This window comes from Astatotilapia calliptera, chromosome 1, assembly GCF_964374335.1.
Source record: "Astatotilapia calliptera chromosome 1, fAstCal68.1, whole genome shotgun sequence".
Classification (NCBI taxonomy): domain Eukaryota; kingdom Metazoa; phylum Chordata; class Actinopteri; order Cichliformes; family Cichlidae; genus Astatotilapia; species Astatotilapia calliptera.
This window is the reverse complement of record NC_137422.1, coordinates 19,197,108-19,214,742: the sequence shown is the minus strand read 5'-3', so window position 1 is coordinate 19,214,742 and position 17,635 is coordinate 19,197,108. Positions and strand designations below refer to the sequence as shown.

Genomic DNA, 17,635 nt, shown 5'->3' with positions numbered 1-17,635 from the left:
CAGTTCAGATCTCACTTCATATCAGTCAGTTTCACCATATATGTACATGTAAATCCAATGTTTGACTTTTCAATGACGTGCTGTGCCTTTTCAGATTTATAACATGTACTGTGGGCACAACTACTGCAGAGCTTCGAGCGGAGGGAAGTCATAGCAACAAGAAGAATGATGCAGAGAATAGCAAGGCTCAACATGCAGGAGACAAATCCCATTAAGTACACGGGTGAATATTATTCAGGGAAAAGAGATTTACCTTCATAAGCTGACGATTTTGAAATGTTTGGACTTGAAATTGTTCTCTTTGTGCTGTAAAACTGGGTTCAGACTGACACCGAAACTCAACAGTTTGCACTGAGGTTAGACTTTCCTCAAGAAACAGGAGTGCAGAGGAGAGAGAAAATCCTCTAACCCTGTTGTGTGGATGCACTGCGTGGGCTGCCAGGGTCTTTTACTCAGGCATCCAATAATATTGGTTAATTGCTAGATTTCTCTAGCCTCTCTCAACTTGCATCACGAGTAGGCGTGGAAGAGTTTACAGCAGGGGTATATTGCTGCTGACAGAATACAGTGTTCTCATTCACTCTCTCTCTCTCTTAATTGTCATTCCCCGCTCACAGGCACATTTCTCTGGCAGATTCCCTTGAGAGAGGTTTCCCCAGAATCTACGTAAAAGGATTCCTTCCCACGCCATGGTCTTAGGAACATCTTATTTTCATCCACCCGCGCTTTGCTCATGCACACACACACACTCCCTCTCACCCTGGCATTGTGTCCTTGTGTCTCCCTGCTCTCTCTTATATTTTCATTTTCTCTCTCTCTCTCTTGTTTTTTTTGCCTCTCTCTCTCTCTCTCTCTCTCTCTCTCCATTTTTAACCCCCACACCCCCCACCAGTAACTTATAGATCCTCTGTGGGAGGTAGCATCTCCCTCACACAGCAGGCGTGGGCCCTTACTCTGACAAATTACATGCTGGGCCCACCAGCTTTGCGTGGGGGGAGAAAAGCTTTAAGTTAAGAAGGACGAATGGCTCTGATTGGACAGTGGAACTCAGGGGCTGTATCTTGGCAAGCAGTATTTGATCGGGCTCAGGGAAGAAGTGAGAAAGTACAGGGAGAGCTGCAACACCGTATATCAAACCCACAGTATCCTTTAAGAAATGACCACAAACCACACACACTGCTTAAAACTGTCAAGCTGTCAGCTATAACAACAAAAACTGATGGCCAAACATTAGCCATGATAAGGTATAAACATTTGTCTCAACAGTGTGTAGCTTGAAGCTTCAACTTTGGTCTAGTTGATCTTTCTCAATAAATCACTTACAAGTGTTCCTTGGCTAACTGCTGGGCCAGAGAAATTGCTGTGGGATCTCGATCTAAGGCCAGGACCGTGACTTCGGGAACTGTGCTCAGAATTGCTTTGGTATGACCACCACCTCCAAATGTCATGTCCAGCACCACCTACATGTGAGAAAGCACAAGAACAGTTCTCACAACATGACTCCATATACGTGAATCATCTTTTATCATCACAATGTTAGTTCATCATTTAAGTGTTTAACTCACGGTGGTGCACTGACATGTGTCATGCATAGGCACCCACATTTTCACACATTGTCACCTTCCATTTTAGTCTGTGACACCATCTAGATCTGTATGGTAAAAAGTTCTGATTGGGGGAACTCCCCAGCCTCTTTATCAAGTTTAAAGTCTATACCTCAAGAACTATGGTACCAACAACAATAGGTGAAAGAGTGTGTTTATCCACATAACTTTTGAAGCACTTACCTGATTTTTAAAAATGAGGTCCAGGTTTTATATCATCAAACACATTTTAATACTACACAAAGATTACCATGGTAAATACAAAATGCAGTTTTTTACATGATGATTTTATTAATTAATGGGGAAAAAGGTTAACCCAACCCACCTGGCTCTGTGTGAAAAAAGTAATTGTCCCCAAAACCTAATAATGGGTTGTGCTAACCTCAGAGGCAAGAACTGCAATCAAGGAGTTGTTCATAATGTGCAATGAGTCATTGAGTTTGGCCCCATTATCCTTGCAGAATTGTTTGAATTCTGGGTAGGGGGAGGGTTTTCGATTAGGAATGGGCTGTTTAAATCATGTCAAAACATCACAACTTGATATAAGTCTGGACTTTGACTAGGCCACTCCAAAAGACTTTATTTTGTGTTATTTTTTCCATTGAGAGATGACTTGGTGGTATGTTTCCCTTCATTGTTCAGTTGCATAACCCAAGTGTGCTTGAGTTCAGGAAACAAACTGATAGCTGGACATTCAGGATTTTCTGGTAGAAAGCAAAATTCATGGTTCCATTAATTACAATAAATCGTCCAGGTCCTGAAGCAGTAAAGCAGTCCCAGACCACACTACCATGTTTGACTGTTCAAGTTTTGCCTCATTGTTCCCAAGAGTATTTTCCCAAAAGTTTTGGCGATTAACATTTGGTCAGAAGTGGATTTCTACTTGAAATGGTCTCATGAATGCCATTTTTACCCAGTCTCTTTCTTATTGCAGTATTATGAACACTACCTTAACTGAGGCCTCCAGTTTTTGTTGTTCTGGGCTCTTTTATGACCTCCTGAGTCATTGATGCACTCTTGGAGTAATTTGGTTGGCTCCTGGGAAAGTTCACCAGTCAAGTTTTCTCCATTTGTGTATAAGAGCTGGAGTTCCGAACCCTTAGGAATGACTTTGTAACTCTTTCCAGACTGATAGATGTCAGTGACTTTGGTCCTTTTTTAACATCTTTTACCCTTCACTTTGTCAGACAGGTTCTATTTAAGTGATTTCTTGATCCAACAGATCTGGCAGTAAGCAGGCATGGATGTGGCAAGAGAGATTGAACTCCATTTTACAAAAATGTGATTAGTCACAGTTAATTCATAACTACAGGGGTCAATTACGTTTCACATAGGACTAGTTTGGATAATCGTTTCACCTTAATAAATGAAATTATCATTTTAAAAGACTTAACAAAAAACAAGAAAACAGGAAGGGGGAAAATACCTTTTAACAGCACTGTATGAATGCATTATAGCTCAGACCAAGCCTTCAAAAGAATTCATTTGAATTTTTCACATTCAGTTCGGGGCAATCAAATTTAGCAATAAAGACGTTAAAAAGGAAGTGATTTCACGATCATTACAACACACTGAGGGGTGTTGTAATTAATAAAAAGTATTTTTATTTCATGGATTAACAACATTAAAGCTAAAATTTACATAAGCCGTAAGTTCAAGGTAAACATGCTCAGTATATACATATAAAACTAACATTTATCCAAGGTGTCCTGTACCTGGACTTGTTTCAAAGTAAGGTTTGGCGATATGTAAAAGTTTTCCAACCGACAATCGTCAGTCCAATAAATGACGATAAAGGCATGTGCAGGCGCACATGGGTGGAGCAATGTAATCATGCGTGGATTTGCGCATTTAGAATTTATACATTTTGTTTGGAGGGAATATTTTACCTTCTTTTCTTGTTTGTTTCAGTATTAATATAGCTACTTTTCGGATTCTTCATTTATTTATTTATTTAAGAAGGCAGTTGCTGTTTGTTTCCCTCCCCACCATTGTGTTGTTGTTTTTTTATTTAAATAAAATGTTGTTGTTTTTTAACATAGGCTACTGCCTTTCTTTCTTTCTGTTATGAATTTGAGTAAATGAATCGCTGCATTTGGGCGCACTCTGAGGAGGGTGCATTTGTTTGCAGATGGAAGAGGGTGCCATTAAAGAGCCCTATTATTTTTTCCATTGACTGCTTCTCTTAGCTTCAACCAACATTATTAGCAAACATACTCATGGGCAAATAAATAAATCGCTCTTCTAAAAACAATCGGTGAAAGGCTCAGCCTATCGTAGATAGTCGATATATTCGTCCAGTCGCCCAACCCTTATTTTAAAGCCACAATTATAAAGGCCTATAAGTACCAAAGTACCTCCTGATCATAATGAAATAAATGTAATTTCAAAATGTCTCAAACTAAAGGGCAAAAGCTGGCCAAAAACCGAGACAGGCTGCCCAATATTTTACCATATCTCAACCTTAATGTCGGCAAATATCTCTCCAAACTATGTCTGAAAAATGTAGCTTATTGAACAGTTCGTCATGTATACATTACAAATAAACAATACAATATTTCCCCCCAAACCTTATTCTGCAACTTTCTTGGCTGTGACAGGGAACCCACACTCAGTGCACCAACAAGCCTGGGAGCGCAACCTAGCCATTCAGCAGGCAAAATTTTTCTTTAGCACAGTCTTTAGCCTGTGGCAATAACGCTGTGTAAACTGGGATTGATTGACAATTTCTGGTAAACTTAGTGGAGCTTTTATTAGAAGTTTAATCATTATGAACGTGGCGGTTAGCACTGTCACCTCACATTAAGAAACTCCTGGGTTTGAATCAAGGCTGGGACCTTTCTGTGTGAAGTCTAGGGGTGGGAGAAAAAAATCGATACTATGTAGTATCGTGATATTTTGTTTGCTAATAATGTATCAATACAGGGACAGCAGAAATCGATATTTTGTTACAAAAGAGGTTTTTGTGCTCAGAGCATGTTGATCCTTTTTCTGAACAAGAATCCTGACATTCCTTCACTGTCCAAATGTGTTTAACGTTTTTTTGGCAGCAATAAACATGACAGTTTACTTATTTTAATTTAAGACATGTTTTATTTTAATTAAGTTTAAAACTTTTTTATTTAATGTAAAATTATATTTTGTTTTAATTTACTTTCAAGTTCTTCAGTTGCTGAATGGGCTGCATAGTTTTCATAAATTGCATAGTTCAGAATAGCTATAATTGTACCAGATGGTTGCATTCAGTTAAGTTGGGACTAAACTGTAATACAAACGTTCAGTTTGTCAACAATAAAACTGACTGAAATGAGAGAAAGACTGAGTGTGAGACTTTGATATTAGATAAAATGAATATTGATAAAGTTTACCTTTATGTACAGAATCTGAATATCGCAAAATATTTTAAAATATTGCAATAATATCGTATCGTGCGTTAAGTATTGTGATAATATCGTATCGTGGGATGTATGGTGATTCACACCTCTAGTGAAGTCTGCATGCTCTCACTCCGTCTGCGTGTGTTCACTTTGGGCTCTTGATGTGAATGTGAGCGTGGATGGTTGTCTGTCCTGTGCCAGACTGGTGACCAGTCCAGGGTGTACCCCGCCTCTCACACCATGGCAGCTGACCCAGAAATGGATGGATGGATGGATGCTAATCCAGAAATTCCAGATGAAGATCTGGACTGCATAATGCATACATTTTATATAAATATATAAATATAATATATATGTTAATAAATAAATATAAATGTTACTTAAGTCATATAAGGTGTCTGTTTCACTGAAACCAATAGCTATTCTTTTGCTTTTAGTCCCAAATTCACACAGAATTATCACCTGACTTTGTAGTTTCAATCGGTTTTACAGAGGGCTTTTAGTCCACAGCATCTTTAGTCCACTGTTTTGCTTTGACGGCTCAAAACTTCCCTGAACTTTAGTTCACTCCCCCTGCAGGAAATCAGAGTCATTTTAAACAGCAGGAGGCAGTTGTTTTCAGCAACAAAGCTCTAATAAACTGGATGTGACGATGTGCTAATGCAAATGTATTCATGTTAGCCTTAGAGCCTAAATTATACTGTAAGAACTTTTTTGAGAAGCTTTTTGATACCTGCAGTGACAGAAATGCCTGAAAACAAATATAAACACTTCACCAAATCCCGTAATTCAAGGTAACTGAACCAAAATTAATGGAAGTGCTGTTATTATGTTAATGCACATGACCTTAATCCTCACACAACAGACTCTTTCATCATATAACCGCCTTGATGAAGAGAACACTCCCAAGTCGCTCCCATAGGAATCTTTCTCATCTCTACCAACCTTCTTATCAATCCAATTCAAGAGATTACCTGATTAAATAAAAACCATATATGTACTGTTTATCAGTGGTGAAGCAAACTTGACATGCATCATCATTTCAGAAGCTATAGACACATTCAGCCCCCAGTTTCCAGTTAAAAGGGTTACTCACTGTTTTGTCTGTCCTAAAGAGATCTTTACCTCAGCCTTTTTTTTTACTTATAAACCTCTTTGCTTTCTTTTCCCTTGATATTGCAGTGTTCTGCTGATAGACAATAATTGTGTCATACACACGCACACGCACACTAGTGCTCAGCATGCATGTACAAGACACCATCAGACAGGCCCTAATGGATCGTGTCTCATCATCAATTTAGTTGTGAAGTCATGGCCTTAACAGTCAGCTCAATCGCTGTTAGTGTGCTCTTTGTTTCAAGTGCAGCAGGGAAGCACTATAGTAATAAGGCTGCAGGAATCCCTGTAAACCAGAAGAGTCAAACTCAGTTCACGGGCTGCACGCAGGCCGATTCGATCTCCACCACTCCTTTACAGTATGAGCTGTTTTAACAAAATTAGGTGCAGTTTCAACAATATGTGCTATAATGCATCAGCAGGACACAGTGGTTTAACCACCTTTCTTTGGTGTGGTATGAAAAACTTCTTTGTCAGTAGGAAGACTGTAAAAGTGAGGATGATTCAGACCTCTGACTCGGATTAAATTAACAGTTCAGACAACCAATCTCATAATGTCATCCATTCTTAACAACGTATACCCTCCTTTCTGCAATTTTCACACTTTTCAGAGCCAGCCTGGGGACCAGATTGGACCTTTTGGCAGGGCAGAACTGCTGTGAAGTCAGCATACACTACCTGCAAACTGTTTCATCGACGAACAGTGTCTTTCAGTTCTTGATGTAAAGAAAGACCAAGTCAGAAAGATGAGAAAGTGAAAAAAACTATTGCCTTGATTTCATTGTGATGTTTCTCAGTTTTTTAGCACACAAGTTTCTGTTTGCTCCATAAACCAACTCTTATTCTATTTTACTTTTTTTTAAAGCACTGTAAGAGAAGACAAACGAAGGGAAAATGTGTTTGAACGTTTGTTAAAAATATTAATCATCGACTTCAAAATAATCTCATATGTGGATGTCAGTGTTTTTTTTATTTTATTAATCAAGTATTGAGAGCGGGGCAGTCAGGAAATGTTTTACGCAGGATATATGTAACGCTTATCGACCATTCTGCGGGGTCTTTGCTGTTACCAGCTGTAACAACTGAATAAGACATGCAAAAAAAAAAGAAAAGTTTTCCTATCCAGACATTTTTCCTTATATATTCTTGACTGAGCCTGCTACAAAAAAAGGAAAAAAAGAAATCACAGCATGTTCAATCAGTCTGAATGGTCTGACACTGTCTGAATAATTTGCTAGATTATCTTTTACTTTTCATCTTCTACATGTCTGCTCCGTGATTTATTATAATGTCAGCAAATGGTCGGGAACAGATGTAAAAGGACACAAAAAGGAAATGCCAGCTATTTCCCACAAAAACATTAAACATGTCGATCGATAGTGACGTTGAAGGTGGGGTGTGTGCGTGCATGTGTGAGGGAAGAAGTGATCAATGGCGGTTCCCTCTCCTTTCCAGCGCACAGCAGCAGATGGGGAGGGGGTGTGGGCTAGTGGGATGAGTCACACGCATAATGAACTTGCCTGTTGTGCTATTCAATACAAAAAAGGAAAACGAAAACAGAAACACAAACAGCAAAAGTAGGCTGGCTTTTATCAAACAGTCGACACAAGCAAACGGGAGACAAACTGGTCCTCTGCTGGAGGGTGAGGCACTTGTCACAACAATCTTTTGTCACATCTTGAGGGAGCTGTGGCCGAAAGAACAAAGGTAACGCTGATCTATTTCACCAGTTCAAATGACAGACAGACAGCTGATGCTCAATATTCTTAGAGGCAGTTAGCTGGAAATGCAAATGCTGAGTATTAATTCTTGTTTGAATAACTACTGCACCAAGCACAGACACTCCATCTGTACAAGGTTCAGCGAAAGTTTCGCCTCCTTCACACACACGCACAAACACACGCATGCACAAACCAAATAAAGTAACCTAAAAATTGAGTGCATGTCCAAAGGGGAAAAAAAGGAAGCCTTATGTTTACAAGGTCATTTACAAGGTAAACTAAAAATCTGGTTCCTATGCTGGAGGATAACAAGCTTTTTCAAACGACCTGAATGCTGCTGCAAAAAAGAAAGAAGGGAAAAAAAACCTCCTCCCTCCCTTTAAAAAAGAAAAAGAAAAGCAAACCTGCTACTTCTGCCACCAGATGGACACAAGAACTTCTTGAAAAGATTTGGTGATAATAGGTTTGGCGTTTGAAATGATGATTAACACCAAACTTGGGAATGACTCATTCACAATATTTTATACCGAGGGGTTTTCAGCAAGGCTTTCACCTAGGCCATGCCTTTTGCAGAGAATGCGGCAGACTGGAATCAAACCAGAGCAAGACGCAGGTGATTCTCGGTAATGCAATGCAAAGAATGATCTTTAAAACAAAATTACTTACTCCAAGTCTGCGTTTTGTACTTCGTCTGGAGTGTGCAATATCTGCCTTTCCCAGCAGAGGGAACAGGAGAGTTAGGAGTGGCCGAGTGGTGCAGTCCAACAGTGAAGCAGCAAGGTGCTATAATGCAGGACACCTCAGCAGTCATCCCACAGCATTTTTAATGAGCACTTTTTTTCTCAAAGTAAAATGACAAATGCTTCATCAGTTCATATGTCAAATCAAAGAGAGATATTTTACATACATATCTAAAAAATAAAGCTTTTGCATCAAGCAAACAAAAAACAGCTCGTGCACCAGTATATGATATCCTGGCCATGTGGAAAAAATGGGCCTCATCTGGAGCTTTCTTATGGCTGAATTCATTAGGAAAAGACAAACAGGAACCTGAGAGAAGCCTGAGTACTCACCTAAATCCTACTTGTGACTCCCCAGCCCAGGTCAGTTACAGTGGGGGATCTAAAATGTCATTGAGGGGAGTTTTTTCAGATCTTGTTACACTAACACACAGACCATTTGGGAGACAGATACACAGGTACAGGATCGCTTTTCTTGTCGCGTCCGTTGCCATGGCAAGAGTGGAGGTAACCGGTTTGCATTTCTTTCTCTGTCACACAAAGTTCATGGCGAGACACAAGTGTGCCCAGTTTTAGCAGGTTTGCAGGATGAGAGCACAGAATGATTCGTGTGGAAACCCTGATATAATCAGTGGTAATAATGCGGGATTTGGTGGCTGTAGAGAATAGTCCGATAGCTACACATCTGGCCAATGTGAACTTGACTGGACATAAAATCTCACTGCTATGTTCCAACTGTATCTCACGCCCGAACCTCCGCAGCACAGCCTCAAACTGTCTGTTTCATTACTGCTTCCACACACGTTTTGACTTTAACTTCACCAGGTAGGAGGCAAATGTGTCCAACACAGATGGCCAGTGAAAGCAGACATGATATTATCTTGATGGTGATCACTCATGTCTGACACACATACATGACTCACCTACCTAAACTTAAAGTGGACTTAACATATGACAAGTGGACTGAGAGTGAGTAAAAAAATATATATATATATATTTTTTTAAAGTGTGGGTGAATGAGTGAGCGAGTGAGAATGAACAAGTGATAGGGAAGCACAAAACTGTTGACAAAACTCTTTGCCAGAAGTCTCCTGCCTCTGCGTATGTTGAACTAATCTCTCTTTTGTTAAAGGAATGCTGCAAAGTTACAACAAATACTTTCATTCCTCATCTATTCAGCACCGCTTGCCCTCTTTTGGCACAAGTTTAAATAAATGTGCTCGAGGAGGTATTTGAGCTAGTTAAGACAAGACACGTCTATGCACGCAAAAACAGCAGTAGTTCATCTGCCAACAATAACACCCGTCTCAAGTTTGTAGGTCATTTATAGCCTGAGAATGAGCAAATCATGTTAGAGGCACTTAGAAGACATCAAGAAGGCCAGACTTTTTCAGAAGTGCCTATGCAAGGTTAAGTATCCTTTTCAGAAACACAAATTAATGATGGGAATTTTGTAAAGAAAGGAGAAAAAAAAAGTGGCACAGCAGGGGACAAACTTTGTCAAAACTCAGGCAAGGAAATTAACTCATGACGCTATTCCAGTGGCATGAGGTTTCGGTTTTGCTCTTACTTTTAAAGGATTAAAAGCTAAAATATAAACTATTACAGTTCTGTTTGCTCCATTCCCTTGCTTACATCTAGCATCTAAAAATGTGAGAGAAATTGGATCCTTAATGGATGACCTTTATGCACAGCTGTTCAAACCTGGTCTGGTCTAATCTATTGGCCAAACCCTCGGTCTTCCTGTGGTCCACTTCTGCCCAAAGTTAAACGTCAAAATGAATAAACAGATTATCTCCATTAAATCTTGCTGATAGTCCTGAAACAATGAATTCTACTTATCTAAATGTCATCATTTGTAAATGTCTAGATAGTATACAAATAATAGAAAATGACTAACAAGGTGAAGCGCATGTAGAAGTACTAAAGTACTTCTCATTTACATTTAAGAGACATTTAAGAGACATATCTTATTGTGACCATTATGACTATTCTAAATTCCAAAATGACTACATGGTGTGTTTTTAAATACACTGATTTGCTATTTGATTAGATACACCTCTATCTAGGAGAATGGTCAGCCTGCTTTGAGCTGATAGAAAGGCAACGGTAAAGAACTACTTATTACAAACTAGGTATGCAGAAGAACATCTCTGAGTACACAAACATCAAACCCATGGCTACAACAGCAGAAGACCACATCAGGTCCTGCAAGCTAACAACAGAAAATCGATGCTACTGATTTGTCCTGGCTCATCAAAACTGGACAATAGAAGATTGGAAAAAACATTACCTGGTCTGATGAGTCAATTTCTGCAGCCAGATTAAGATGGTAGAATTTAGTGTAAACAACATGACAAGGAAGGTCATTAATATATCCACCTTTGTATCAGTGATTCAGGCTGGTGGTGTAATGGTGTGGGACATATTTTCATGGCACACTTTGGTCCTGTTAATACCGACTGAACATAAAAAATACATCACGGTCCAACTGAGTATTGCTGCTGACTATGTCCATTCCATTAGGACCATAGTGTCTGATTGCTGCTTCTAGCAGGATAGCGCAAAGCTCAAATCATCTCAAGCTGGTTTCCTGTACTCAAATGGCCTCCACAGACATTAGATCTAAGTCCAACAGAGCACCTGTGGGATGTGGTTGAGCAGGAGATTTGCATCAAATCTGTAGCAACTGTGTGATGCTGTCATGTCAATGTGAAGTAAAGTCTCTGAGCAAAGTTTCCCTGTTCAATCTATGCACAAAGAATTAAGGCAGTTCTACAAGAAAAAGAGGGCGCAACCCAGTACTAGTACAGTGTACTTATTGAAGTGGTTGGTGAGCATATTATCTGAATATACTCAATCAATATTATTATTATTGACTCAAATTATAAAACAAACCCATAAATGGGGGAAAAAAAGCACTAATAACAAGAATGTTTATTACATTTTCATAACTGTCACCATTCTACTTTTGTTTCCTCAGCACCAATCTGGATCCAATCAATAACAAAATACCGCTGAAAAGATTTGTGCAGAAGTTGCAACATCAACTCAAAGATATTCCCCTGGGACAAATGTTACTGGGAAAAAGAAGAGATGAAGAGTCACACAGTATCAGAGATTAGCATTACCCTGCACTGCACAGACACAGTGCATGTGCTGTAGCATTCAGTGTCAGCCATGTATACTCAAAGTGAAGATAACTGAGTCAAAACCCACTATCAGAGTTTTAACATAAATAAAGTCTGAAAAAATAGCTTCACATGATAAATGTTGGACTTTTGTCAAATTCTTTCTTTCTTGGGAAAGTTGCCAACTAAGACATTAATAAAACAACATTCTTGGGTTGTTTTTTAAGCCAATTTTTTTTTAATTTTTTTTTTTTATAGACATCCCTTTTTTGGAATAGCTGCTACAGGGCATGGCTATTGGTCTACAAATGTGTGTAGTTGTTAGTGCTGCACAAGGCAGAGGACATACTGGAAAACTATCTAAACAATTTCAGGAAGCTGGCTAGTCTGTTTGTCATAGTGTCTCCCCTCACCATATATAGCAAATTTTAGGCACAATCTGTCCCTGGATGGTTAAGTGGCTTTATGTTCTTCCTTATGTCACCTTGCTGTAAGGCTGGAAAACTGCCATTAATGTTCATAAAGCCATGAACACACAGCAGCTTATTTACGGAATCTGTAGAGAAAAATGAAATCCATGATACATTGACTCTGGAAAGTATTCACAGCGCTTCACTTATTCCACACTTTGTCATGTTACATTCTTATTCTAAAATGGATTCAATTCATTTTTCACCTCAAGATTATACACCCAATACCACACAGTGGCAAAGTTAATAAGGTTTGCTTGAGATTCTTGCAAATTTATTAAAAATTTAAAAATTAAAAATATAACCTGTACATAAGTGTTTGTACATACATACAGTCTTTGCTCAGTACTGTGTTTGGCTGCAATTACAGCCTCAAGTATTTTTTAAGTATGATGCTACAAGCTTGGCACACCTATTTTTGGGCAGTTTCTCCCATTCTTTTTTGCAGAACCTCTAAAGCTCCATCACATTGGATGGGGAGTGTCAAGCCATTTTCAGATCTCTAGAGATGTTCAATCGGGTTCAAGTCTGGGATCCGGCTGAGCCACTCAAGGATATTCATAGAGTGGTCCCTTTGTTATCTTGCCTGTGTGCTGTTGGAAGATGAACCTTTGCCTCAGTCAGAGGTCCAGAGAACTCTGGAGGAGGTTATCGTGGAGGATGTCTCTTTATGTTGCTGCATCTTTTCTTCAATCCTGACTCCCAGTTTCTGTTGCCAAAAAACCCACAGCACGATGCTGTCACCACCATGCTACACTGTAGGAATGATATTGGACAGGTGATGAGTGGTGCCTGGTTTCCTCAAGACATGACACTTGACATTCAGGCCAAAGAGTTCTGTGTTTCATCAGACCAGAGAGTTTTGGTAACCAAGCCGTCATGTGCTTTTTTCTCATTTTAATGCGTTTGTCTCCTTTTGCTTCTAAAGTACTTCGAATAGCTTGCCTTGCCTTTTACTGAGCACTGGCATCTATCTGGCCACTCTACCATACAGGCCTGATTGCTGGAGTAGTACAGTATTGTTGTTCTTTTGGAAGGTTCTCCTCTCTGCAATGACCAACACCGGAGCTCTGTCAGACTCCCTGACTAAGACCCTTCTATCACAATGGCTCAGATTGGCCAGGCAACCACATCTAGGACGATAACCGGTGGATCCAAACTTTCCAAACTCCCATCTACAAAAGTATGTCTCTACTCTTCTCCATATCCGTACCTCGATACAATCCTGTCATGCACCTGAGCACAATTCTTATGGCAAAGGCCGTGAATTTAATTAACTTTGCAACATGACAAAATGTGGAACAACTGAAGCACTGTGAATACTTTCCAAATGCACTATATTTATCAATATAAAATATTTTGATAAACACAGAATACATTATATTTATTAAGTTTAACATTATTCTTGCAGTTTTTACACTCACATCTTTGAGTTGGACACATAGAGCAACACACTGCACACTGTAATATACAATAAAATGCAGTCAAATACAAAGACGAAGCTGATGTAAACAATAGACCAGTTGCCTCCTAATAGTAATGTATGCTTACTTAAAATGGGATAATCATTCCGAGGAGGAGAGTGAAGCTGGTGGGCTGATAAAGTCAAGAAGAATAACACTGATCTGTACTTCTAGAAAAGTGCCCTCGCAAAAAATCTCTAAACCAATAATACTCTCAAATTTGAAAGTTTACAAACCAACAGAAGCAGCAGTTCTTTAGACAAAAAAAACACACAATAATCTCAAATTTTCCATCAACTACAGCACAACTGCCAGGAACAGAAAATTCCCATCCAATATAAGACTTCAAAAAATTGAAAGTCTATATGTAATAAAAATTAAATAAAGTGAATATTTCATTTAATTAACAATTTAATTAGTTCATGGCAGCAGTGTACTCAAAAATTATGGGTGTCCCTGCAGCTTTCCTTCACCAAATAAACCATCTCTACATTTACTGTAACAGATCAATCATCATTAAAGTCAAAGCTAAACACACCAAATGATTATGTGGCTAATTTGCCAGTCAAAAAATAAGTTTGCAGGACAAAATTGAAAAGGAGATAAAATTGTCACAAATCAAATTAGAATTGACAAACTGTCAGAACCTTCTTGGAAAAAAACAGAAAGGGGCAACTCCTGGAAACATCCTGCAAACATCCTGCAAACATCCTGCAAATGTATAACAAAAAAAAAAATCAAAAACAAAACAAAATAATAATTTGTTAGATTTTATAAGACACAAACAAAACCATGTTTTTTTTTTTGGAAGAAACCACTACATAACGTATGTCTCAGTCACAAAGCCCTAAACCCCCAGCAAATGTGTGCTTCCCAGCCAGTTGGTGAGTGGTTGACATAAGTTACTTGATGTCACCAGGGGAAACAGGTCACAAAGAGGATACCTTCACTGAAAACCTTGCGATGTTTCTGTGGTCACCAGTTATTGGCAAGGAAGACGCTGACTTTCGGCAAATACTTGGCATTTACTCTCCAAGCTGTAGTGAAACTTGAAAAAGTGCAACAGAAACTAACAACACAAATATTTCTGCCTTTGGAAAGGCAGAAATGGAAAGCATTCACCTTCAAAGTAAAATTTGCACTTTCTGAAAAGTGTTGGTAGCAGTGGTAAGGCACACCTTCTGGTTTGTATCACACTCAAGTTTCAGTACCACTTGGCAAGCAGTTGGCAAGTGTTTGCAGACAAGTTCATGTCTTCTATAATGACTCTAATGACTGTGGAAACCTGATAGCGAACAAAGCCATTACAAGGTTTTTGGTGCATTTATCTCTTTGTCACCAAGTTCATTCTAGTGACCACCTCTAGCAACCACTCGCCAGCAGTTCATGGAATACAAACCTTCCTCTAGTGCCTGGTAGTTACCAGGAGGGGTCACTGACTGGTCTCTAGATGTTCACTGTGACATCAAGCTACCATCAACAACCACTCACAACTGGTCAGAGAATGCACACTTTTCCCTGGCAACTGGTGGTTGTCAGATGGTCAACGACAGGTCTGTGTCACTTAAGTATTTGAGAAATTTATTGTCATATTACTGAATAACATTAACTTAATAACATTTATTTTTTAATTCATATGACTTTTAATTTTTTTCCCGTTACGATTCCAATAATGGGACCAGGGTTCATATGATTTTATGTGTCTTGAGTTCCATGATGATAATAAAATAATATTCTGATCAGTTGTGGTAAAGGTTCAGGAGTATTAATTGATCTTTGTGCTTCCTAACCATGTGGATATAATTTTTTTTAAATTTTATTTTACATTGTCTTCATAACTTTGTCATGATCGCTGTCCAAGGTGCTGATCCTGGGACCACCAGGAACGTCCCCTAGTTCAGGTAAACTAAACAGGTGCCAAAAATTGCTGTCAAGAAAGCATAATTTAGTACATTTATAGAAGGCAGGGCTCCGAGAGGCTGAGGATGTATTTGGAAACAGTGTGCAGAATCCTAATTACCCGATGGTGTTATCACCCAAAACTGCACTGCAGCAGGCCATGAGCGCAGAGCTGGGATTAAGCGCGACTATTTAGGGTCACAGTCACTTTGACATCACGTTGCTTCTTTTTTGGATCTCATCTTTTGGGATTAATGGTTTTAACTAGAGTAGTTTTAAAGCTTCGTGTACAGCTGCCGATTTATGGAGGTTCTTGTAGTACTCTACCCACCTCGTCAAACACCATAACATTCCCAAAACCTGTCACAATCTCTTAATCTTCCCACTTTATTTGGTCTTCTTTCCCCCTCACTATTACTTTCACATAATTCATGCAGAGTCTGCCTTTGTTCTGTATGTACATTTGTTAAAATGTTCAATAAAAACTTGACTGCAAAGAGGAAAACCCCCAGTCCCTGTCCTCCTCTACATAAAGCTCATAAAGCCCATGTCAAGCATCCGCTCACTTCAAGGAGTCCCGAGACTGGCTCTTACACTACAGTTGTGCTGGGTAGCTCTCTGGAGAAATGGGGATAGCAGACACTTGTATCTTCTCTCAAACTATGAGACAATAACTCAATATTTACTGTACGTGGGCAACCCGGTGCAGCGATTAGTCTCTCTGTTGGGTTATATGCTGCTTATGTTTTGAAGAAGTAATCTGAAAGCAATTAAATTTTAAAAATGGCAAATTAATATAGCTTTTTTCCCAGTGTTTTTCAAATCAAAACATAGTTTTATATAAACATGTCTATGTTTATGAAGTAGCAATTTAAACTTTCATCCTGAAGCACAAGGAAATTTATTTATGGATTTTTGAGTCAAATTTTGTTGGCACAACATAAACAACATGTCCAGGATTCACAGGACTATTACGTGTATTTCAGAACAATCATATTATCATGCTACAATCTGTGTAATAAAATGATGTGAGCTGCATTGTTTCTTACCTCAAATGTTCTAGACCTTGCAAATAAAGTACATAAGGCATTGTGAGGATTTGATTTGGAGGCAGTGAGTGACAGCTGTGAAAAAAATGATTGGACACTGAAAAAAGTGGAAAGGGAGGGACCTCTACTGCGTGCATGAGTCATCACTCTCCACCCCCCACCTCACCCCCAGCCAAACTGTCTGTTTTTTGTTTTTTTTTCCCTGCAGGTTGGAGATTTACTGAGCAACATTTTCTCAGCTGGTAAGATTCATTTTTACATTAAATTTATGGCAGGTTTTGTGCAAATTAGTGAGAACAACATTGTGGGTCAAAACTGAACATAACAAGCTCAAGCTAGTGTTTAAAAAATTACTTCAGTAAAACAGTGCAAAATCATACATAAGGAGATGTGTTTCTATTAGTTAAGTTAACAGAAACTGTTAATTCTCTAGCCAACTACTTATTCTTCTACACACTTAGCAGAGAGGCTCCATACAAAACAGGCCATAGTCTACACAAACTATGGCCTTACTTCGGTGCCATGTAGCTATGGGAGAGAGTGTTCATAATAATTAAATTAAAGCTTCTCACAGTCTGGCAGGTCAGTTTTGGGTTGAAAAAAAGAGGGGCAAGAGGGTTGTAATGTGTAAAACACATTGTCACAACTCAGCTGTTATCTAAATATCCAAGAGGGCTATATCTCTATATAATTACACAGTTTTATCAACAAATTTTGTTGCTATTCATTTATTTTATGAGTGTGCAAAACTCTTGAGCCACCTCTCACTTCTTTATATTTCGCTAGGAAAATATAATGTTTGTTTGAAAGTTTGAGATCTTTGGATGTCGGCTGCCTTTTGTTCAATTCTCTCTCAATTTGATCCCAAAAAGCTTCAGTAATGAGGTCCAGGCTCTGGGGAGGCTTTAGGAATGACTTACAGCTACTCTTTTACTTTTACAGATGGATCACTTGAAGGTCCAGCTAGGTCTTTTCCAGATTTTTTCCTGCTTCTTAAGATCATGAGTTTCAGATACTCTTCATCTGCTGTAGGTAGTTTTTTAGGTCTACCACTTCTTTGTTTGT

The 17,635-nt window shown here is 38.9% G+C and overlaps 1 protein-coding gene across 3 annotated transcripts in view; it reads right to left on the bottom strand.

Moving 5' to 3' along the window:
- Positions 1–17,635, bottom strand: part of mettl15 (methyltransferase 15, mitochondrial 12S rRNA N4-cytidine) — a 67,962-nt gene that overhangs the window by 27,157 nt on the left and 23,170 nt on the right. For all 3 annotated transcript variants that reach the window (XM_026166461.2, XM_080302789.1, XM_026166467.2), the window contains one exon: positions 1,324–1,460. In XM_026166461.2, the coding sequence (XP_026022246.1) occupies positions 1,324–1,460 (137 nt within the window). The remainder of the gene's footprint in view (positions 1–1,323; positions 1,461–17,635) is intronic.